General features: G+C 48.2%; 1 protein-coding gene across 2 annotated transcripts in view; it reads left to right on the plus strand.

Annotated features, from left to right (window-relative positions):
* Nucleotides 1-24,187, plus strand: part of TTBK1 (tau tubulin kinase 1) — a 177,540-nt gene that overhangs the window by 73,871 nt on the left and 79,482 nt on the right. For both annotated transcript variants that reach the window (XM_040351732.1, XM_040351730.1), the window contains exons 2-3: nt 17,502-17,660; nt 23,465-23,612. In XM_040351732.1, the coding sequence (XP_040207666.1) occupies nt 17,553-17,660; nt 23,465-23,612 (256 nt within the window). In that variant the 5' untranslated portion in view covers nt 17,502-17,552. The remainder of the gene's footprint in view (nt 1-17,501; nt 17,661-23,464; nt 23,613-24,187) is intronic.

Below are 24,187 nucleotides of genomic sequence, written 5' to 3' on the forward strand. Positions count from 1 at the left end.
ATCTAACCAGTTCGGGACGTCTATGGGCTCAGCACCCAGAAACTGAAATAGTTCTTTTAGTTGGGCAGGGGACCTTAAGTTAAAGTTCTGCCCTTCTTTTTTTATGATTACTGCCAAAGGATATCCCCATCGATACGTGGCATCTTTCAGGCGAATATACTCCAAGAGGGGTTTTAACAAACGTCTTCTCCATTTTGTGAGCCTGCAAAGATCTGGATAGACCTGTATGTCCCCACCCTCCCATTTTATCAGGAGGGATCCTTCCAGGCTGCCCGCATAATATCTTCCTTTACCCTAAAGAAGTGTACTCTACAGACCACGTCTCTAGGGCCCCCTTGGGCCGGATGACGAAAAGCAGGGACTTTATGGACCCGGTCCAGTTCGATTGATGTATCAGCAGGTCTATTCAAAATTAAATTAAATATGGTCACGGCCGCCTCTCTCAGGGCCGGGCCTTCCAAGGTTTCAGAGACCCCCTTAATGCGGATATTATTTCGTCTACTTCTATCCTCAGCCTCCTCACTGTGTAACTGTAACGCAGCCATCTGTTGATGCTGTCTCATGAGCTCTCCTTCCATATTCAACAGTCTATGCTCCAATTTGCTGTTTTGCACCTCTAAGTTTGTTATTTTATGTTCACCCCTTTCCACTCCAGCACGCACTTCTTCTATTTCCTCTCTTAGTGTATTCATAATAGTTTTAGTTAGAGTCTGTATGTCCTCCTTTGTGGGGAGTGCCTGAATAAGCGCTCTAAGCTGCTCCATATCTGATATAGTCTCTTGTCCCTTATTCTCCTGGGTTTGTGGGACCTTATTACTATACTCCAGACATGTCATCCCCTCCCCCATCCTGTTTGCCACAACTTCAGTGGAGGGATCTCCCCCCTTAGGCATACCTTTATTCAGCATAGATGTCACCGCTGGTGCAGCCGATATTACCTCTAATATAGAGTCCCGTCTACCCTTCACAACGTTTCCTGCAGCTGCCATCTCTGAGGGATCTTTAGTGTTGTTGCCTTTTTCCCTGGTATCCTCCAGCGACTGCAGCGTCGCGTCCGTCTGAGCCCTGAGATAGCGGGTAATATAGGAGTGTGCTGGGGTGCTTGATACTCGGGATCTTCTTCCGGGTCTTCCTCCACGGCGCGACATGTGCCAGTACTGACCCGCTCTCTGATGTGTAAGGTCCGCTCTTCGGCACCGGCCCCCCGTACACAGCTACGGGGCTCGCTCACCAGGGTAGGTACTAGGACAGGCACTCTGCAATGAGCGTTCTGTTTTGCTCCGCTCCCCGCCACTCAGCTCAGCTGACCTGCATACCTCGTTCGTCAGCAGCCGCAGCGCAGCGAAACAGCGTGTACAGTCGCTCGTCTCTGACCCTGGGATAGGCGCTCTAGAGTGCACGCTCAGCTTGTTTCCAATGCCCAATGCCGGTCCTCTATCGGGTGCATGCGGTGATCCCGCTAGGAGCTCCCCTCACGCCTCCTCACTCCTCCATGCTCAGGCCACTCCCCCCGGAAACGGAAACCACCGGCATGGGAATTTTTGACCATTCTTCCAGAAGCGCATTTGTGAGGTCAGGCACTGATGTTGGACGAGAAGACCTGGCTCGCAGTCTCCGCTCTAATTCATCCCAAAGGTCTTTTGTTGGGTTGGGGTCAGGACTATGGTGTGTGGTTGGGTATTATGGGGGGTAGTTTAGGGGTTGGGCTTGGCCCCTTAGTTCCAGTGAAAGGAACTCTTAGGCCCTGTACACACCACAGTCCAAACTGATGAAAACGGACTGAGGTTCAGTTTCATCAGTCCAAACATACCGTGTGTATGGCCCATTTGACTTTTATCCTTCAGACCAAAGTTTTAAAACTTGCTTTAAAATCGGACTGATGACCGATCAGTCAAAACCGATGGTTAGTATGCAAAAGCATCGGTTCAAAATCAAGTTGACGCATGCTTGGAAGCATTGAACGTTTTTTTCAGCACGTTGTTGTGTTTTATGTCACCGCGTTGGACTCGATTGGATTTTGAACTGATGGTGTGTAGGCACATCAGACCATCAGGCCCCGTACACACGACAGAGTTTCTCGGCAGAATTCACAGAGAAACTCAGTCAAAACCCGGATTCTGCCGAGAAACTCTGTCGTCTGTACACTTTTGGCTCGATGGAGCCGCCGAGGAGCTCGTCGAGAAAATAGAGAACATGTTCTCTATTATCTCATTGTTCTATGGGAGAAGGCGGCCCGCCGAGCTCCTCGGCGGCTTCATCCCAGAACTCGACGAGGAACTCGACGTGTTTGGCACGTCGAGTTCCTCGGCCGTGTGTACGGGGCCTCAGACTTCAGCCTTCAGTCCGTTTTCATCGGATGGACTGATCGTGTGTACAGGGCCTCAAGGTGTCAGCATTTTGGACAATTTCATGCTCCCAACTGTGTAAGAAGAGTTTGGGGACGGCCCCTTCCTGTTCCAACATGACTGTTGTCACCCGTGCACAAACCAAGGTCCATAAAGACATGGATGATCGAGTTTGGTGTGCAGGAACTTGACACTTAAATAGAAGCGCTCAAGGTTCAAGTTTGACAGGTCTAATAGCAGCAAGAAAAAAATGGCTAAAATAACAAAATAAAGTGGATTGTCTGGGCCAGGAACCAGTGGCGTCACTAGGGTTGGTGTCACCCGGTGCGGTAAAACATGGTGTCACCCCCCTCTGTCTAGGCTGCCCAGCACCAAGCAGGCAGCGCACGGGCACGGGGCACACCCCAAACCAGCCCCTGTAAATGATAGTATAGTGGCAGGTTAGGTTAGTATAGAGTGGTATAGTGGCAGGTTGGTGTAGTGGGGTGGTATAGGACAGGTTAAGGTGGTATAGGGCATGTTGGGGTGATATAGGGTAGTTTGGGGTGGTATAGGGCAAGTTAGGGTTGCATAGGGCAGGTTGGGGTGGTACAGGGCAGGTTGGGGTGGTATAGTGCAAGTTAGGGTGGCATAGGGCAAGTTGGGGTGGTACAGGGCAAGTTAGGGTGGCATTGGGCAGGTTGGGGTGGTATAGGGCAAGTTATGGTGGCAAAGGGCAAGTTGGGGTGGTACAGGGCAAGTTAGGGTGGCACAGGGCAAGTTGGGGTGGCATGGGAAAGTTTGGGGTGGCACAGGGCTGTTTGGGGGGAACAGGGCAGGCTGGGGTGGTATAGGGCTGTTTGGGGTGGTGCAGGGCAGGCTGGGGTGGAACAGGGCTGTTTGGGGGGTACAGGGCAGGCTGGGGTGGTATAGGGCTGTTTGGGGTGGTACAGGGCAGGCTGGGTAATACAGGGCAGGCTGGGGTGGTACAGGGCAGGCTGGGGTGGCACAGAGCAGGCTGCGGGTGGTACAGGGCAGGCTGGCATTGCACAGGGCAGGCTGGGCATGTCAGCTAAAAATAAATAAATAATAAAAAAAAAAACGGGAAAATTAAATTGAAAGCTTCCAAGCGTGCATCGAATTGTTTCAGAGCATGTGTCAGAATTTTGCGTGTCGGAATTGCTGCAGACGATTGGAATTTCTGATTGGAATTTTTTCCGTCTGAAAATTTGAGAACCAGCTCTCAAATTTTTCTTGGCGGAAATTCCGACAGGAAAAGTCCGATGGTGCCTACAAACGGTCGGAATTTCCGACCAAAAGATCACATCAGACTTTTCTTGTCAGGAATTCCGACTATCTGTACGGGGCTTGATGCCGCGTACACACGATCATTTTTCAGCATGAAAGAAAACTTTGTTTTTCAGCATGTCTAAAAAACGACGTTTTCCCAACTTCATCATGAAAACGACGTTGCCCACACACCATCGTTTAAAAAAAAATAGCTAGCAAAGCGCGGTGCAACACGTACAACGGCACTTTAAAGGGGAAGTTCCATTTGCGGATTCCTTGTTAGTAAAAGACGATTCGCGCTTTTTTGTCTGTTACAGCGTGATGAATGTGCTTACTCCATTATAAACGGTAGTTTTACCAGAACGAGCGCTCCCGTCTCATAACTTGCTTCTGAGCATGCGCAGGTTTTTTTTCGTCGTTTTAGCCCACACACGATAATTTTTTACAAAAACGACATTGTTTAAAACGACGTTAAAAAAATGCATGTTCGAAATAAAAAATTGTCGTTTTTCAAAACCTGAAAAATTATGTGAAGCCCACACACGATCATATTAACCACTTACCCCCCGGACCATATTGCTGCCCAAAGACCAGAGTACTTTTTGCGATTCGGGACTGCGTCGCTTTAACAGACAATTGCGCGGTCGTGCGACGTGGCTCCCAAACAAAATTGGCGTCCTTTTTTTCCCACAAATAGAGCTTTCTTTTGGTGGTATTTGATCACCTCTGCGTTTTTTATTTTTTGCGCTATAAACAAAAATAGAACGACAATTTTGAAAAAAATGAATATTTTTTTACTTTTTGCTGTAATAAATATCCCCCAAAAGTATATAAAAAAATTTTTTTTTCCTCAGTTTAGGCCGATACGTATTCTTCTACATATTTTTCGTAAAAAAAAATCGCAATAAGCGTTTATTGATTGGTTTGCGCAAAAGTTATAGCGTTTACAAAATAGGGGGTATTTTTATTAATATTTTTTTTTACTAGTAATGGCGGCGATCAGCGATTTTTTTTCGGTATTGCGACATTATGGCGGACACTTCGGACATTTTTGACACATTTTTGGGACCATTGGCATTTTTATAGCGATCAGTGCTATAAAAATGCATTGGATTACTATAAAAATGCCACTGGCAGTGAAGGGGTTAACACTAGGGGGCGGGGAAGGGGTTAAGTATGCCTGGGTGTGTTCTTACTGTGGGGGGGGGGGGGTGGCCTCACTAGGGGAAACACTGATCTTCTGTTCATACATTGTATGAACCGAAGATCAGCATTTCCCCTGCTGACAGGAACGAGAGCTGTGTGTTTATACACACAGCTCCCGTTCCCCGCCGGGCACACGCACGGGAGTCGGGGGCGAGGGGCGAGCGGGGGGCGCGCGCCCCTAGTGGCGGCTGAGAGAGAGGACGTCATATTACGTGCTCTCGCCTAGGAGAGCCACCTTGTGGACGTATTTCGGCGGTGCGCGGTCGGCAAGTGGTTAAATGACGTTTTTGAAAAACAACATTTTTTTCATGCTTAAAAATGATCGTGTGTATGGGGCCTAAAGCCTCGACGGGCGAAACACAACGTTTTCCTCGTCGAGTTCCTTGTTAGGCTGTCGAGGAACTCGACAAGGCAAGTTTCTCCATTCCCGTTGAGGAAATAGAGAACTTGCTCTCTTTTTGGCTCGTCGAGTTTCTCGACAGTTTCCTCGACGAAAATGTACACACGACCGGTTTCCTCGGCAAAAAAATATCTCCCAGCAAGTTTCTTGCTGGTTTTTGCAGAGAAACTCGGTCGTGTGTACGAGGCTTTAGAGTCAGCAGCTTGGGCGACTGGCACCTCGTTGGACAACAGCCTTAACGATCGTCAAAATAAATCTCACTTTCAACTATAAAGAGAAGACTTCAAGGTTCAGGTTTGACAGGTCTAGTAGCAGCAAGAAAGCCATTGCTAACAACGAAGTAAGAAAAAGTGGCTTGTCTGGGCTAAGGACCAATGCCAGTGGACTGCCAAAAGCAGCTTGACTGACTTGCGCCTCACGAGACAACAGCTTCAAACACGGCTTATCAATGGTCAAAGTAAATCACATTTTATCTATGAAGAGAAGACTCAGAAAGTAAATCTCACTTTCAACTGTGAAGAGAACAGCTCAAGTTTGAGAGGTCTAGAAGGAAAGAACGTCTTTGCCTTTGTCTTTGTCATTGCCTAAACAGACATGTAACCAATGATCTTTTCATTTCCACTGAATATGGCTTTGCATGCCCGCCGTGGCTCATGTATCTTAAATTGCTGACCCCTACTCTAGACCTAGTAGCTATATTCCATTTTAAAGTCTAATTCCTAAAGTGAACCAGTGTTTTCCCCATGTGAGAATGATGTCTCCCCCCTACCCAAAGCCTCCTTGGATACCTACGTCACACTTTCCAGGAGACTTTGGGTTAGAGAGAGAGAGAGACTTGTAAAGCGCAACACATGCGAACTGAATCGCCTCTGGGCACTGTATCCATTCCCTGGGTAAGGAACCCCTTGACCTCAGAAGAGATGGGTTTTAATCTTTCTCCTGAAGGCCAAGTGGTCCGACTCCAGTCGGATGGTGGTTGGTAGTGCATTCCACAGGCGAGGTCCCTGGACTGCAAATCTTCGATGTCCTTTGGACTTGTATCTGGCTTTGGGTATCTGGAGGAGGTTTTGATTGGTGGATCGCAGAATGCGATTGGGGTTATGGGCTTTTATTTTTGTCGCATAGATATTGGGGGGCGTTGCCTTGAATACACTTATGTGCCTTGAAAGTGATTCTGTCAACCAATGAAGGGATCTCAGTGAAGGTGAGATTGCCATGGTTTTTTCCCAGTCACTAGTCGAGCGGCCGTATTTTGAACGACTTGCAGACGAGTGATTTGGTATTTGGGGAGTCCTGGATAGAGGGCATTTGCGTAGTCGAGCCTGGAATTTATGATTGTTCCCACCACTACTGCAATGTCCTCTTTCGGGATAAAGGGCGTGAGTCTGCGTAGTAGGCGCAGCAGATGGTGGGATCCGCTGACTACTGACCCTATTTGTGCATCCATTGTCATGTAGGTATCGAAAATGACTCTTTGACTTTGGTGCTAGGGGTGATAGTTTTAACCAGAATGGGTGGGGGTGTCCATGTTGACGCGGGGTGATTTTTCCGGTTAGCGTGAAACAGGAGAAGTTCTGTTTTCGAACCATTGAGTTTGTCATCCAGTTATCTATTAGAGTGAGGCATTTCTCTAGTCCAAGAGAATGATCCTTTTTGTTGCAGGGTTAGGTAGATCACACTGCATATGAGCAGTGAAGGGTTATTACTCGGCCGGCTGCTTCGACCCAGAAGAGATAGCTGGCTTCCTGATGAGATCAGCAGAAAAGATGGCACGGTAGGATTCGGCATGCGGCAGCTTTCAGCAAATTACCGCAGGTCAGATCTATATTCACTGGATGGGTGAGCGTGTTATTTGCCCTCAAATCAACAGACAAGGTAAGAGGGGATTTGTGACGAACCCTTGTCCTCAACAGGACTATGTCCACCGTAAATGCTTCCTCTGTCCAGAACCAGCACAATCCAAAACCCATTAGCTCGCCCAGTCACCAGCCGAAACATAGTGTAGGGTGAACAACAACATCAAACTGATTTATTATCACACATGTACACAGATATCCAACTCTGAGACACTTCCCCCCACCCTTGGATTCAGGGCGGGTCAAACTGTCCAATGACAATAGACACAGGTCAGGCGTATTCAAACTTCTCATCAGTAAACAGTCTTATCAGCAGGGGGGGCTTCTGGAGGAGTCCCCTCCCTCTTTCCCCACACGAAACACACACATCCCATAATATTTGAGGCAGACAGCCACAATAGAATACAGTCACATCCAAACGATCACAGCAAAGAGTGCACAACAAATATATATATACACACACACAACATTCCAATGTGGCTGTACAGTGAGTCCGATTAGTACAGATCAGACTGGATTTCTCAGTCACCATGTGCCCCTATTAGAGAAACAGGGGGCTGGATTCAAGAAGCAATTGCGCCTGTGCAATCATAGGTTACACAGCGCAATTGCTTACTTGCCCCGGCGTAACGAATGCTCCTGATTCAGGAACCTCGTTACGCCGACTGCAGCCTAAGAAATGCGCGGCATAAGGCTCTTATGCCCGCATATCTTAGGCTGCATTCTTGCGAAGGCCGCTAGGTGGCGTTCCCGTTGTGCTCAGCGTATAGTATGCAAATTGCATACTAACGCCGATTCACAACGTTGCGCGAGCCCTGCGTACGCAATTTACGTCGTTTCCGTACGGCGGTTTTTGCGTAAGGCTACCCCTGCTATTAGCAGGGGCAGCCAATGTTACGTATACCCGTCGTTCCCGCGTCACGAAATTTGAATTTTACGTAGTTTGCGTAAGTGAATCGTGAATGGCGCTGGACGCCATTCACGTTCACTTTGAAGCAAATGACGTCCTTGCGACGTCATTTGCCGCAATGCACGTCGGAAAAGTTTCCCGACGGAGCATGCGCTCTACGATCGGCGCGGGAACGCGCCTAATTTAAATGATTCCCGCCCCCTACGGGATCATTTAAATTGCGCGTGCTTGCGCCGGGCATTTTGCCGGCGCGTCCACGCAATTTACGGAGCTACTGCTCAGTGAATCAAGGGCAGCGCAGCAAATTTGCGGGGGCGCAGGGCAAAAACATTGCCCTGCGCCTCCGTAAATAATGCGCAATTCTACCTGAATCCAGCCCAGGGTGATTTACACATACAAGGGCCTGGGGAAGCTGGACACAAGTTTCCAGAGCTCTCCAAGGTAAGCTGAGTTGCACAAACCCCCCACCCAAAGTGACTCCTGTCACAGGATTAAAGTGGCTTTCCAGGCTAGAACTAACTATGTTTAAAACTGCTCCCATCCCCCTTCTAATGCCTATACTAAAAACCCTGTAGAAGGTGCATATACTTACCTATTCTTAGGATGCTGGGTTCAAGTCATGTGATCAGCTGCCAGTGGCTGGCATTAGGGGAGAGGAGGGACAGCCGACAACGGGTGACTCATTGTAAGCCTGTGGGTGACATCACCGACCCAGGCATTCCATCCGTTGTCAGCACTCTCTCCTCCCCTACTCTGAAGCTGGCTGCTAGGAAGATTACGTGTGTGGACCGGAGCGCTCCACGAATAGGTAAGTATACGCATCTTCCTTTTTGCGGGTAGTATAGGTGTAAGAGAAATGGAAGCCGTTCTAAGCTTAGATAATTCCAGCCTTGAATTCCACATTAACCTCCTCAGCGGTATCCCCGAGCGTGACTTGGGGTGGTTTTTCCATGCTAGGATCGGTATCCCCGAGTCACACTCGGGGTAGAGGTGCAGCGGCGCGGCTTACCTTCTCGCAGCATCTACAGACAAAGTTACTTACCTTGTCCCTGGATCCTGCGATGCCTCCCCGCTGTGTGAGCGAGCGGGTCTTCGCTCGATTCACAGTGTCCCCGTGTGCCGCCGATCTCCGTTCCCTGCGACGTTACGACGCACGGGAGCGGAGAACGGCGCCAAATTCAAAAAAGTAAACAAACTCATTACATTCAAAAAAGTAAACAAACACATTACATACAGTATACTGTAATCTTATAGATTACAGTACTGTATGTAAAAAATACACACCCCCCTTGTCCCTAGTGGTCTGCCCTGTGTCCTACATGTTCTTTTATATAATAAAAACTGTTCTTTCTGACTGCAAACTGTAGATTGTCCAAAAGTGTCCCTTTATGTCAAAAATGGTTTTAGAGCAGCAAGAAAACAGCGATAATAAATTATAATCGCTTGCAGAATTGAGCGATTTGTGGGGAAATTTGTCACACAAAAATAAAAGTGACAGCGACAATTCTGCAACTGAGCAAATTTCAGTGATTTTGAGTTGATTACATTATTGAATAATTTTTATTATAATTATATTATTATTTGTTATAATTATTTATTATATTATAATTTATAATTTTGTTTTTAAAACAAATTCGTACCCGGGATGCCTACTAGACTCTTGTTTGGTCAGATTTAAATGAGTTATTCCTAAGAATTGCAGGCCTACCGTATAAAACGCCAAATTTCCTTGCAAAATAATTGTACCGCTTTTGGTATGTAATTTCAGACAGAATCATACCAGCAGGGAGGTTAAGAAAAAAATTACCCTAGGTGAAGAAGTTGGGGGAAGTTCCTCTTTAAGGTTTAGGCCAGGGGTGCCCAACCAGTGGCCCGCGGAGCCCTCTGATGTGGCCCGCGACCTCCTGCTCTGGGATGGCTGGTTGGAAAGCCCAGATTGCAGGTTGCCGACCTTCCATCCGAGAGCATCAGTGTTGTAAATGAAGCCAGCGGTAGAGGAAGCAAGCGGCTCTTCAGAAAGTGCACCGCACCTGCTACCGTGTTTCCCCCGAAAATAAGCCCGGGTCTTATATTAACCACTTAAGCCCCGGACCATATTGCTGCCTAAAGACCCAAGGGGTTTTTACAGTTCGGGACTGTGTCGCTTTAACAGACAATTGCGCGGTCGTGCGACGTGGCTCCCAAACAAAATTGGCGTCCTTTTTTCCCCACAAATAGAGCTTTCTTTTGGTGGTATTTGATCACCTCTGCGGTTTTTATTTTTTGCGCTATAAACAAAAAAAGAGCGACAATTTTGAAAAAAATGCAATATTTTTTGCTGTAATAAATATCCCCCAAAAACATATATAAAAACATTTTTTTTCCTCAGTTTAGGCCGATACGTATTCTTCTACCTATTTTTAGTAAAAAAAATCGCAATAAGCGTTTATCGATTGGTTTGCGCAAAATTTATAGCGTTTACAAAATAGGGGATAGTTTTATTGCATTTTTATTAATTTTTTTTTTTTTACTACTAATGGCGGCGATCAGCGATTTTTTTCGTGACTGCGACATTATGGCGGACACTTCGGACAATTTTGACACATTTTTGGGACCATTGTCATTTTCACAGCAAAAAATGCATTTAAATTGCATTCTTTATTGTGAAAATGACAGTTGCAGTTTGGGAGTTAACCACAGGGGGCGCTGTAGGAGTTAGGGTGCACCTAGTATGTGTTTACAACTGTTGGGGGGTGTGGCTGTAGGAATGACGTCATCGATCGTGTCTTCCCTATAAAGGGAATGACGCGATCGATGCGCCGACACAGTGAAGCACGGGGAAGCCGTGTTTACACACGGCTCTCCTCGTTCTTCAGCTCCGGGGAGCGATCGCGACGGAGCGGCTATAAACAAATAGCCGCGCCGTGGTCCCGGATCGCTCCCCGAGCGGACCCGACCTCCGCATGTAGCGGGGGGGGTCCCGATCGGACCCCCCACCCGCTAATAGGCGAGGACGTACCTGTACGCCCATGTGCCTGTACGTGCCATATTGTGGACGTATATGTACATGCGGGGGTCGGGAACTGGTTAATTATGCCAACAAAAGACACAGTAGGGCTTATTTTCGGGGGAAGGTCTTACTATGTAATTTGATGTCTTCTCTCCCCCTCTCCCTCCCTGCCTGTCAGGAATCCCCAATGTGAACTGAGTTAAAATGCTTGTACAATCCTATAATCCACTCTATTACAGTATTATATAATGTACAATGTGTGTGTTTCTGTAATATAATTGTGCCAAATACCTTTGGTATAGAGCCGATCTGTGCTTCTGTTACCCACCGGAGCTCTCTTCCCCCGCAATTATATTACAGAACCACACACATTGTACATTATATACTACTATAATAGAGTCGATTATAGGATTTTACAAGCATTTTTAACTAGGGCTTATTTTCAGGGTAGGGCTTATATTGCAGCCCTCCTGGAAAATAACGCTAGGTCTTATTTTCAGGGTAGGTCTTATTTTTGGGGAAACAGGGTAGATATAGTAGACGTCTATGGCAAAGTGCAGCTAACCGACGGGAAGACCACAGGCCACAATAGACCACAGACCATCAATGTAAAAGCAGCCTTAGGCCCTTTTACATGATCGGTCCGACCCAATCGGACCCTCTAATCACCTCTATGGAGCGGCAGGTGATTAGAGGGTCCGTTTACACCTGCCTACCTCCAATCCGATCTGCTAAAAAAACAGAAGTGGATCTGTCCCCTTCTATCTGATTGGATCGAAGGACCCGTAGAGTAGATTGGGCTGTGTCTGCTTTACATATGCAGACTGGACACAGACCTATCATCTGCCCACTCCGCTCATTGTGGCCCACGACTGGTTACTAAATCGCTTAAGTGGCCCTCGGCCTTCAAAAGGTTGGGCACCCCTGGTTTAAGCCTTTAAAACCTTACGGTTGTGGTCACGTCGCACCATGCAGAGTTCCTGTCTAAGGAGCTTTAATGGGAAGTACAACCCGGAAGAGAAGTAGAGTTGCTTCCATGACCAGGAGGGTGGAAGATTCTCATCCTGATCCCCAGGGTTCATATATGTGGGGAAATAGGTGACTGAACTTTGGTTTGTGGTTTGTTTTTTCACAAAGGCGCGGTAGAGCTGCCCTTCTTGGATTTGTGCCGCACACCACATCGGCTACGTCTTATTTTATTATCGAATTTTTTTTTATATCTCTGTAGGCATAAAATATATTTCATTCATGACATATCTGTATGTTACTAAGTCTTGGGAGGTGAGCAGGCATGGAGTGTGGTCATGGTGGTGATACATTGGTAGCTTAGAAAACAGAATCATAATTTTCCTCTTTCTGCTGTGCCTTGTATATAAATACACAAGACTCTTTAAAGGGGTTGTATGGGTTATTTTTATTTTTTTTAAAACAAACATATTATACTTACCTCCACTGTGCAGTTCGTTTTGCACAGAATGGCCCCGATCCTCTTCTTCTGGGGTCCCTCGGCGGCTTTTTCGGCTCCTCCCGCAAGAGCTAACCCCCCCTCTAGGAAGCGCTCTCTCAAGGAGGTGCACTCCCGTGTGATACATTCGGCCTCCGTAACCGCCTTCTGTATCACTTGCCCCCGGTGCGCCGCATCATTGATTTGATTGACGGCAGCGGGAGCCAATGGCTGCGCTGTTATCAATCATCCAATGAAGAGCCCACAGGAGCTGGGGGGTCGCGCCCACAGAGATTCAGGGCTCAAGTAAAATGGGGACGGCGCATGCACCGTTCGTAAAAAGCGTCATTTACATGGGGTCACGATGATTTTGCATAAAACACGCCCACATCTTACAGATTTGAATTAGGCGGGCTTACGCCGGCCAATTTACGCTACGCCGCCGCAACTTACGGAGCAAGTGCTTTGAGAATACTGCACTTGCCTGTCAAAGTTGCGGAATCTGGCCCTGTGTGTTTCTGCAAAAAGCACAGAGGTGTGACCCAGGCCTGAGATGTTTAGTAACATAATGGGGTTAAAAAAACAAAAATTAGTACAAAGAGCAAATAATCGCTACTGTAAGGCCTCGTACACACGACGGGACATGTCCGATGAAAACGGTCCATGGACCGTTTTCATCGGACATGTCCGCTGGCGGATTTTGGTCTGATGGCTGTACACACCATCAGACCAAATTTCCCGCGGACAGCGAACGCGGTGACGTGGCCGCGACGATGACGCGGCGACGTGCGTGACCCTGGAAGGTCAATGCTTCCACGCATGCGTCGAATCACTTAGACGCATGCGAGGGCTTTCGGCCGAGCGGACATGTCCGGTGAGTCGTACAGACGACCGAACATGTCCGACGGACAGGCTTCCAGCGGACATGTTTCTTAGCATCTGCCGGAAAATTGTCCGGTCGGCCGTACAGACGACCGAACATGTCCGCGGAAACTGGTCCGACGGACCAGTTTCAGCAGACATGTTCGGTCGTGTGTACGAGGCCTAAGGGGTTCATTTTTTACTGTGGGACAGTGAAAGTATTATTTACAGTAGCGATTTGCTCTTTTTGTACTATAAAGGGTCATTTATTTTTTATTTTTAACCCCATTATGTTACTGGCCGATTAATCGATTATGAAAATGGTAATCGATTAATTTCATAATCGATTAGTTGTCGGCCCTAGGAGAAAGATTCTGTGGACAGGTGACTTTTATAAACATAACGAGTTGTCAATGCACCTTCTTACATTGACAGGACTTATCTGTGTACCTCATGAACACCTACTGTAGCCAGTCTGTGGGAGCCAGAATTATTATTGGTTGGTAGGGGATCAAATACCGTATATACTCGAGTATAAGCCACATTTTTTCAGCAATGCCCCCCTCGGCTTATACTCGAGTCTCTCCGATCTGCACACCTGATCAGCTTCTGTCATGCAGTCAGATGGCGGCCGTCCAGTGTAACAAAGCCCCGCTTCCTCCTCGCCCGTGATAGGCGGAACACTGACTCACTACTGGGAAACTGAGGCCTCGTACACACGATAGGTTAAACAGAGAACAACGGTCTGATGGACCGTTTTCATCGGTCAAAACCGATCGTGTGTGGGCACCATAGGTTATTTAACCATCGGTTAAAAAAAAAAGCAAACTTGCTTTAAATTTAACTGATGGATTCCTAACCGATAGGTCAAACCGATCGTTAGTACGCACGACCATCGGTTAAAAATCCACGCATGCTCAGAATCAAGTCAACGCATGCTTGGAAGCATTGAACTTCATTTTTTTCAGCACGTTGTTGTGTTTTACGTCACCGCGTTCTGACACGATCGGTTATTTAACCGATGGTGTGTGGGCGCGACGGACCATCAGTCAGCTTCATCGGTTAACCGATGACAACGGTCCTTCAGACCGTTCTCATCGGATGGACTGATCGTGTGTACGAGGCTTGAGTGTTCCGTCTATCACAGACGACGAGGAGGTGGGGCTTTGTTACACTGGACGGCCACCATCTGACAGCATGACAGAGGCTGATTAGGTATGCAGATCGGAGAGACTCGAGTATAAGCCGAGGGGGGCTTTTTCTGCACCAAAAAAAGTGCTGAAAATTTTGTTACACTGGACAGCCGCCGACTGACTGCATGACACAGAGATCAGGTATGCAGATGGGCACAGTGAGGCCCCGTACACACGACCGAACATGTCCGCTGAAACTGGTCCGCAGACCAGTTTCAGCGGACATGTTTGGTCGTCTGTACGTCCGACCGGACAATTTTCCGGCGGATCGGACAGGTTTCCAGCGGACAAATGTTTCTTAGCATGCTAAGAAACATGTCCGCTGGAAGCCTGTCCGTTGGACATGTTCGGTCGTCTGTACAGACTCACCGGACATGTCTGCTCGGCCGAAAGCCCTCGCATGCGTCGAAGTGATTCGACGCATGCGTGGAAGCATTGACATTCCAGGGCCGTGCATGTCGCTGCGTCATCAGCGACGGCGCGGCCACGTCACCGCGTATCGTGTCCGCGCAGATTTCTGTCTGATGGTGTGTACAACCATCAGACAGAAATCTCCGAGCGGACAGTCCGTCCGTGTGTACGAGGCCTGAGGCATGCAATGGGCACAGTAAGGCTGCAGATGGACACAGTAAGGCTGCAGATGGGCACAGTGAGGCTGCAAATGGGCACAGCGAAGCTGCAAATGGGCATTGTTTACCCTCTTTTCCACTTACAGTAGCTGCTGCATTTCCTACCCTAGGCTTATACTCGAGTCAATACATTTCCCCAGTTTTTTGTGGTAAAATTAGGTGCCTTGGCTTATATTCGGGTTGGCTTATACTCGAGTATATACAGTACTTACCGTATTTTACTCACTGAACTGCAATTTATAACATTTGTATTGTGTGTTTTGTCTGGATTTTTGGTTGATATTCTGTCTCTATCATTTAAAATACACCTATGATAAAAATTATAGACCCTTCAATTCTTTGTAAGTGGGAAAACTTACAAAATCTGAAGGGGATCAAATAATTGTTTTCCGCCACTGTATAGAGCAGGGGTCTCCAAACTTTGTAAGCAAAGGGCCAGTTTACTATGCTTCAGACTTTAAGAGGGCCGGACTGTAACCATGGGGAGTATAACATGTCCCAGTGTCTGTGGGAGTACAATCCCCTGTCATTAGAGGAATTGTACCCCATCATTGGTGTCAATGGGCCACACCGTTGATGTCATTTGGAAGTATTGTGCCCCATCATTTATGTCAATGGTAGGAACTGTGCCTCATTGTTGGAGTCAATGGAAGGAATTGTGCCCTTCATTGGCGTTAGTGAATAAAATAGTGCCCCAAGCAGTGCTGAAACAAGGGGTTGGCAGGAGGGGAAGCTGCCCTGGGCACTGCGGTATCATGTGAGGAGGGGGCACCACAAGGAGATTGGGGGTCAGGGGATTTGTGTTGGAAGAGGGAATTTGGCTGAGTGGCAGGGAGTCTTATTCTAGTTGGGAAAATGTGTGGGGGGGGGGGCCTAAGAGTGATTTAGGGGGGTTTGTGTTGGGAGGGGTGATGGGGGGGAGAAGATATGTGCTGGGGGGGGATGATTTTGGGGGTAGAGGAGTTGTGCTAGGAGGGGGAATTTCAGCAGGGGGACAGATTTATACTTAGGCCCCGTACACACCATAGAATCCATCCGCTGAAAAATCCCAGCGAATGGGTTTCAGCGGATAGATTCTATGGTGTGTACAATCCAGCGGATCTGTTTCCGCGGATTTTTCTCCCATGCGATGGATTTCCAGCAGATAAATATTTGATGACATGTCTTCAAATCTATCCGCTGGAATCCATCCCAACGGATTGATCCGCTGGTCTGTACAGACTCACCGGATCAATCCGTCCAAAGGGATCCCCCGCATGCGTCGTAATGATTCGACGCATGCGTGGAATTCCTTATATGACTGCGTCGCGCACGTCGCCGCGTCATCATCGCGGCGACGGCGCGACACGTCATCACCAGAGGATTTCGGCGCAGATTTCGATTCGATGGTGAGTACACTCCATCGCATCAAAATCCGCGCAAATCCTCGAGAGGATTTATCCGTGGAAACGTATCCGCGGATAAATCCTCCCGTGTGTACGGGGCCTAATTCTAGTTGGGAAAATGTGTGGGGGGGGGGGGGCCTAAGAGTGATATGGGGGGGGGAGAAGATATGTGCTGGGGGGATGATTTTGGGGGTAGAGGAGTTGTGCTAGGAGGGGGGATTTCAGCAGGGGGACAGATTTATACTTAGAGGAGGGGGAATTTATTTAGCTGACACACAATGCTCATACATCTTGGGCGGCGCAGTTTGGCATGTTCGCTCTGGGCACTAGATGACCTTGTCCCGGCACTGACCCCAAGGTCCGGATAAAAGCAAGCCAAGGGCCACATGTGGCCCCCGGGCCGCAGTTTGGAGACCACTGGTATAGAGCATTGTATATAGTGCAGATGCCTGTACTGTGTATACAGCGTAGGCCTCTGTGGTGTGTAATATACGTTGTTTATAGAGTAGGTGTCTGCAGTACGATGAAGGCCATAGCGTTAGGCTTATGTCGGCTCTCTCATTCTCAGAATCTCTCCGCCAGTCCAGTGTACGGTCCCCAGGGAGCAGGACCGGCCCAGAATAGAAAGCCTGTGGCAAGCATTGCTCAGTCACGGCACGCTGCAGCTGTCACCGCTTCTTTGCGTTTCTGCATAGACCGGCAGCACCTTCCCCACCCCTCCACTCCTGCCCTGTAGAATAGGACATGTCTTCCTCCTCGGGTGTTGGTGTGTATTGTGGTTTCAGGCTGCGCCGTCATCGTGTATTATAATAAAGATGAAAATCTAAGGCCGCGTGCACTGAGACGAGTGCCAGAAATGGATTATACTCGCTGCGAGGCAGTATCCACCTGTACTAAATACAATATAAAGCAGTATACGATATATGATGATTTGTATGTGTATGGTCAGACATGGAGGAGCTCCCATTTCACAATCTGCTCTCACTGTAGTGACACCATTCCTTCTCCTTCCAGGTCAATGTCTCTATTAGGTCGGGGGCAGGGCGGATCCTGTCTGGGTGGCCCATGCAGTGTCTAGCAGCCGTAATCAGGGACGACGGAAACATGAGTGGAGGGGCGGAGCAAGCGGATATCCTGCCGGTCAGCTACGTGGTAAAAGATCGCTGGAAGGTGGTGAGTAGACTTGAGCTTATGACCATAAAATGTCCTGTTCTTCGGGTCATGTGAGCATCACTTACTAATGAACTACGCAACACTTCTACCATGATGGAGGCCGAGCTCCCATGAAACGTATGGAGGCCTCCAGCTATACCAGTACCCAACTTTGTGTTATAGGGTGCCTCAAACTCTGCCACTGCCAAGCCTTTCACTTTGCTGTGTCCCCAACTCCACCAGCACACCAAGGCCCGGATTCAGAAAGGAGTTACGTCGGCGTATCTCCATATACGCCGTCGTAACTCTGAATGCGGGCCGTCGCATCTCAGCGCCTGATTCATAGAAATGGATACGCCTCAATGTTGCCTAGATACGAGTGGCGTAAGGCCCCGTTCACACCTAGGCGTATATACGCCTGTAGTGTGAACGCCGCTGCCGCCCCGACACGCCAGAGGGATGCTTTAGCATTGCCCTCTATGGAGATGGTTCACATCTCCACGCCGGACGCCTGCCGCCTGCCGCCTGAAAAAAGGTCCCGGACCTTTTTTTCAGGCGTCTTTCGGCGTTCGGCTAGGAGATGTGAACCATCTCCATAGAGGGGGTCACAGGCTGCATTCACAATCGCGGCGTTTTGTCGCCGCGAATCGCGGTACAAAACGCCGCTATTTGCCGCCGCAATTCGCGGGACAAAACGCCGTGATTCAGTACGCTATAGTGTGAATGCAGCCTAAGGCCCCGTACACACCATAGAATCCATCCGCAGATAAATCCCAGCAAATGGGTTTCAGCGGATAGATCCTATGGTGTGTACACGCCAGCGGATCTTTTTCCGCGGATAAATCTCCCCTGGGATGGATTCCAGCAGATCGGATATTTGCTGACATGCACAACAAATCCATCTGCTGAAGTCCATCCCAACGGATGGATCCGCTCGTCTGTACAGACTCACCGGATCCATCCGTCCAAAGGGATTCCCCGCACGCGTCGTAATGATTTGACGCATGCGTGGAATTCCTTATATGACAGCGTCGCGGCGACGGCGCGACACGTCATCGCCAGAGGATTTCCGCGTGGATTTCAATGCGATGGTGAGTACACTCCATCGCATAGAAATCTGCGGAAATCTTTGAGAGGATTTATCCGTGGAAACGGTCCGCTGGACCGTATCCGCGGATAAATTCTCTTGTGTGTATGGGGCCTAAGTCTCCTATGCCGTCGTATCTTAGGGTGCAATATTTACGCTGACCGCTATGGGCGCTTCCCAAGACTTCCGCGTCAAATATGCAAATTAGGTAGATACGTCGATTCAGAAACGTACGTCCGCCCGGCGCATTTTTTTTAACGTAGTTTACGTAAGGCTTTTTCCGGCGTAAAGTTACCCCTGCTATATGAGGCGTACTCAATGTTAAGTATGGACGTCGGGCAGGTGTCGAATTTTCCGTCGATTACGTCGTTTGCGTAATTCGTTCGCGAATAGGGCTGTACGTAAGTTACGTTCACGTCGAAAGCATTGACTATTTGCGGCGTAATTTGGAGCATGCGCACTGGGATACGTTCACGGACGGCGCATGCGCCGTAAGTCAAAAACGTCATTTACGTGGGGTCAGCCTTGATTAACATACAACACGCCCACTGCCTGGATAATTTGTATTACGCGGGCTTACGCCGGACCACATATGCTACGCCGCCGTAACTTAGGGCGCAGGTTCTTTCTGAATACGGAACCTGCCTCACTAGGTTAGGGCGGCGTAGCGTATCTGAGATACGCTACGCCCGCACAAAGTAACGCCGGGCTTTCTGAATCCGGCCCCAAGGATCTACAATCACCATCAGTCTCTATTGTAGGAGATCACAGAAACAAGTGCAACGTTTCGTGCAGGACCCCTTCATCAGGCATGTGATTACATGCTTGACGAAGGGGTCCTGCACGACTCCCAAACATTGCACTTGTGTCTGTGATGTGATCTCTCTGCAATAAAAACCTTTGGACAGGGATTTTAGATTCTTGGTGTGCTGGTGAATATGTACACTTTCTTGATGTTTCCAGGATCCAGCTGGTAATGGTTACAGCACCCACTATTGATGAGCCTTGTTTTCCATGAACGTGTGCTATAGCAACTCCACCAGGACTAGATTTCTTTGTATTGGTATGGTATGCCCTAACTCTACAGAACTGGCCAGTGTTCCAACATACCCATACAAAGGTACCCATAATAAGGCCCTCAGCCTTTACCAGTACCATGACACTCACTGTGCCATTAGAAGACCCCAACCTATACCAGTTCAGAAACCCTCATTGTGCAGTGGGATGCAACCTCTACCAGTACTGAGACCTTTTACTGTGCCATGATGAGACTGCAGGCTCTACCAATACCTAAACCTTCATTGTGCCATGATGAGACCCCAACCTCTCCCATTACTGGAACCTTCGCTGTACCATGATAAAACCCCAAACCTCTGCCAGTACCAAGATCTTTCCATATGCCAAGATGAAACCTCTACAAAGCTTTCATTTTACCATTGTTTAGACTTTATACCAGTGCTAAACCTCCACTGTGTCACAATGGAGACCCCCAACCTCTACTAGTGCTGAGACCTTTCACTATACCAAGATGAGACCCCCAAGCTCTACCAGTACCAAAACCTGTACCATTGTAACATAAGACACCAACTTCTTCCATTACTGGAACCTTCACTGTGCCATGATAAGACCCCAACCTCTCCCATTACTGGAACCTTCACTGTGCCATGATAAAACCCCAAACCACTGCCAGTGTCAAGACCTTTCCCTATGCCAAGATGAAACCTCAAACTCTACAAAGCTTTCACTGTACCATGTTTAGGCTCTAACCTGTACCAGTGCTAAACCACTGTGTCACAATGGAGACCCCAACCTCTACCAGTGCTGAGACCTTTCACTATACCAAGATGAGACCCCCAAGCTCTACCAGTACCAAAACCTGTACCATTGTAACATAAGACACCAACTTCTTCCATTACTGGAACCTTCACTGTGCCATGATAAGACCCCAACCTCTCCCATTACTGGAACCTTCACTGTGCCATGATAAAACCCCAAACCACTGCCAGTGTCAAGACCTTTCCCTATGCCAAGATGAAACCTCAAACTCTACAAAGCTTTCACTGTACCATGTTTAGGCTCTAACCTGTACCAGTGCTAAACCACTGTGTCACAATGAGACCCCCATCCTCTACCAATGCTGAGACCTTTCACTGTACCAAGATGAGACCCCCAAGGTCTACCAGTACCAAAATATGTACCATTATACCACGATAAGACACCAACCTTTCCCATTACTGGAACCTTCACGGTACCATGATAAGACCCCAACCTCTCTTATTACTGGAACCTTTACTGTGCCATGACAAGAACCCAAGCCTCCACCAGTGCTGAGACCTTTCACTATACCAAGAAGGGACCCCCAGTTTCTCCCATTAATGGAACCTTCACTGTGCCATGACAAGACCGCAAGCCTCCACCAGTGCTGAGACCTTTTACTATACCAAGATGGGACCCCCAACCTCTCCAAATAATGGAACCTTCACTGTGCCATGACAAGAACCCAAGCCTCCACCAGTGCTGAGACCTTTCACTATACCAAGATGGGACCCCCAACCTCTCCAAATAATGGAACATTCACTCTGCCATTATAAGACCCCAACCTCTTCCATTACTGGAAACTTCACTGTGCAAAGATACAACCCCAAACCTCTGCCAGTACCAAGACCTTTCCCTCTGCCAAGATTAAACCTCAACCTATACCTTTCACTCTACCATGTTTTAGACTCTAACCTTTAACAGTGCTAAAACTCCACTGTGTTACAATGAGACCCCAACATCTACCAGTGCTAAAGCTTTCACTGTACTGTGTGTGAAGTTCAACCACTACCAACACTAAGACTCTCACTGAGTTAAAATGAGACCCTGACCTCAACCATCACCAGATATTTTACTGTGCCGTGATAAAACCCCAACCCGTACCCGTACAAGTCCTTTCACTGTGTCATACTGAAACCCCAAGCACCATCAGTGGTAAAGATTTCACTGTGCTGAAACCTTTACCAGTGCTGAGACTTTCACCTTATGGTGAAACCCTAACCTCTACCAGTATTGAGACCCTCACTATGCGATGGTATGCTTCAATATCTACCTGTATCCTGACATTTACTGCACCATAGCATGTCCACAGAGTTACCAATATCAAGTCCTTCACTATGCCATGGTGTACCCCTAACTCCAGCACCAACACCAAGGCTCTCTGTATGCTAGAGCAGGGGTCTCCAAACTGCGGCCCAGAGGCCAGATGCGGCCCTTTCCTGGCCTTTTTCCGGCCCTTGGGGCACTAATCCTCCCACTGATATGAGACACTATTCTGACATCTAACACCAACAATGGGGCACCATTTCTTCTACTGAAACCAATAATGGAGCACAAATACTCCATATGATAGCAAAGATAGGCCACTATTCCTCCTAACCTGATGCCAGAAAAATTTCCACTCCCACTGGCCACGATCCGGCCCTGCTAAAGTCTGAAGGACGGTGAACCGGCCCTTTGTTTAGAAAGTTTGGAGACCCCTGTGCTAGAGTATTAAATATTTTCATACTGAACGCCCATAATGAAATTTCTTGAAATCTACTCCATGTTGTATCCTAAATGATTACAATACTGAGTCTTTCACTGTGTCATTGTGTTCCCCCAGATGTACCAGTACCATACTATTGTGTGACACAAAACTCCCTCAAAATGCCATTGCAGTTCCTTCACAATGCCATCATGTACCAACAAGAAATTCCATCCCGTGTTGTAAGCCTATCTCCGCTAGTACTGAAACCTTCAATTTTTTTAGGCAGGCCCCTTTTTCTACCAGTACCAGGGATGGACTGGCCATTGGGACTACAGGGAGTTTCCCGGTGGGCCGATGGCTCAGTGGGCCGGCTTCAGTGACAGCGGACTGCCGCCCCCCTCCGCTCCTCTGTCTCTCCCTTCCCGCAGCGCTCACTTCATCTCCCTGCCCACAGCGCTCAACTGGGGGGGAACAAAGAAGCAGGGGGAGGACCAGAGGAGCAGGGGGGATGACAGAGGAGCATGGGGGGAGCGGACAGACAGTTGACTCAACAGTTATGGCCTGGGAGTTTCTCACTTCTGCCTAATCTTGTCCCATAAGGGGGGGCACCAAACTGATTCTTTGCACCGGGTGAAATAATGTCTAGCTTCCCCACTGGTACTGCCAATAAGAGTACCAGTACCAGCCGTTTTACTCTAGCAAAGTAAAACGACTAGTGGCTAGTGAGGGGGGAGAGGGGGCTTGGGTGGCCGGGGGGGGGGGGTGCGGGAGTTGTCCGGCCGCTGTGGGAGAGACCTGTCAAAGTGGGCCAGTCTGGATGAAGTCCAGGGCCAAATTTTTATCCCAGTCCAGCCCTGACCAGTACCAAGCCTTTCCCTACTCTGCAGAGTGCCCCACAATTTTGTTATTGCCCCAAACCTTTACTGTGCCACAAAGTACCCTCAACTTTGCTTGCACCCCCAGCCAGTACCATAATGTAACCTCAGTTCTACAAGTACTCAGCTATTCCCTTTGCTATGATGTGCCCTCAGTTCTACCAATACCCGGCCTTTCCAAATGCCATAACGTACCCTCAGTTCTACGATACCCAGCCTTTTAATGTGCCCATGGTGTACCCCAATAAGTTGATGCGTATCTCACCTGAATATAATGTTTAGCAATACCTATGTGTGTGTCGTGAGTGACAAGTTGAGGTCTCTACAGAAAATAATGTAAGAAATGTGTTTCCCGCAGCTGAAAAAAATTGGTGGCGGTGGATTTGGGGAAATCTACGAGGCAATGGATTTGCTGACTCGGGAAAACGTCGCTCTAAAAGTAGAATCAGCACAACAACCAAAACAAGTTCTAAAGATGGAAGTGGCCGTGTTAAAGAAGCTGCAAGGTCAGTTGGGACATATTTTTCTTCACTCTGCCGCTCTCATTGTCTGCTTCACCCAACATATTGGAACATACGAACCGCCCAACTTACACTTTGACGTACCGTATTTTTCGGACTATAAGGCGCACTTAAAATCCTTTAATTTTCTCAAAAATCGACAGTGCGCCTTATAATGCGGTGCGCCTTATGTATGGTTGTATTGAGCATTACAGACATACATGATAGGTTTACAGCATCCACTTACATGTAAATAGTAGAGATCCGGCATGTAGATCATGGAAATAGTCTCTACTGTAACGTCCTTCCGCACCAAATGTAAGCTGTAAAATGCTCCTATGCCCCTCTATGTCGAACCGTCCGTATAGCAGTGGAATTAGCTGGTACGGTGACACTGTTGAAAGCGGGGCATGGGGCGCAGCGCGAGCCACTGTGACGTCACTGGAATGCGACGGCATTTCGGAGCTGGCGCTTGCGTGTGACAGAGGTGTGTGCATTCATTCATTAATTTTCTATACGTGCGCCTTATAACCCGGTGCGCCTTATGTATGGAAAAAAATCTGTTAACAGGCGCTCAGTGA

The sequence above is a fragment of the Rana temporaria genome, chromosome 4, assembly GCF_905171775.1.
Source record: "Rana temporaria chromosome 4, aRanTem1.1, whole genome shotgun sequence".
NCBI classification, from domain to species: domain Eukaryota; kingdom Metazoa; phylum Chordata; class Amphibia; order Anura; family Ranidae; genus Rana; species Rana temporaria.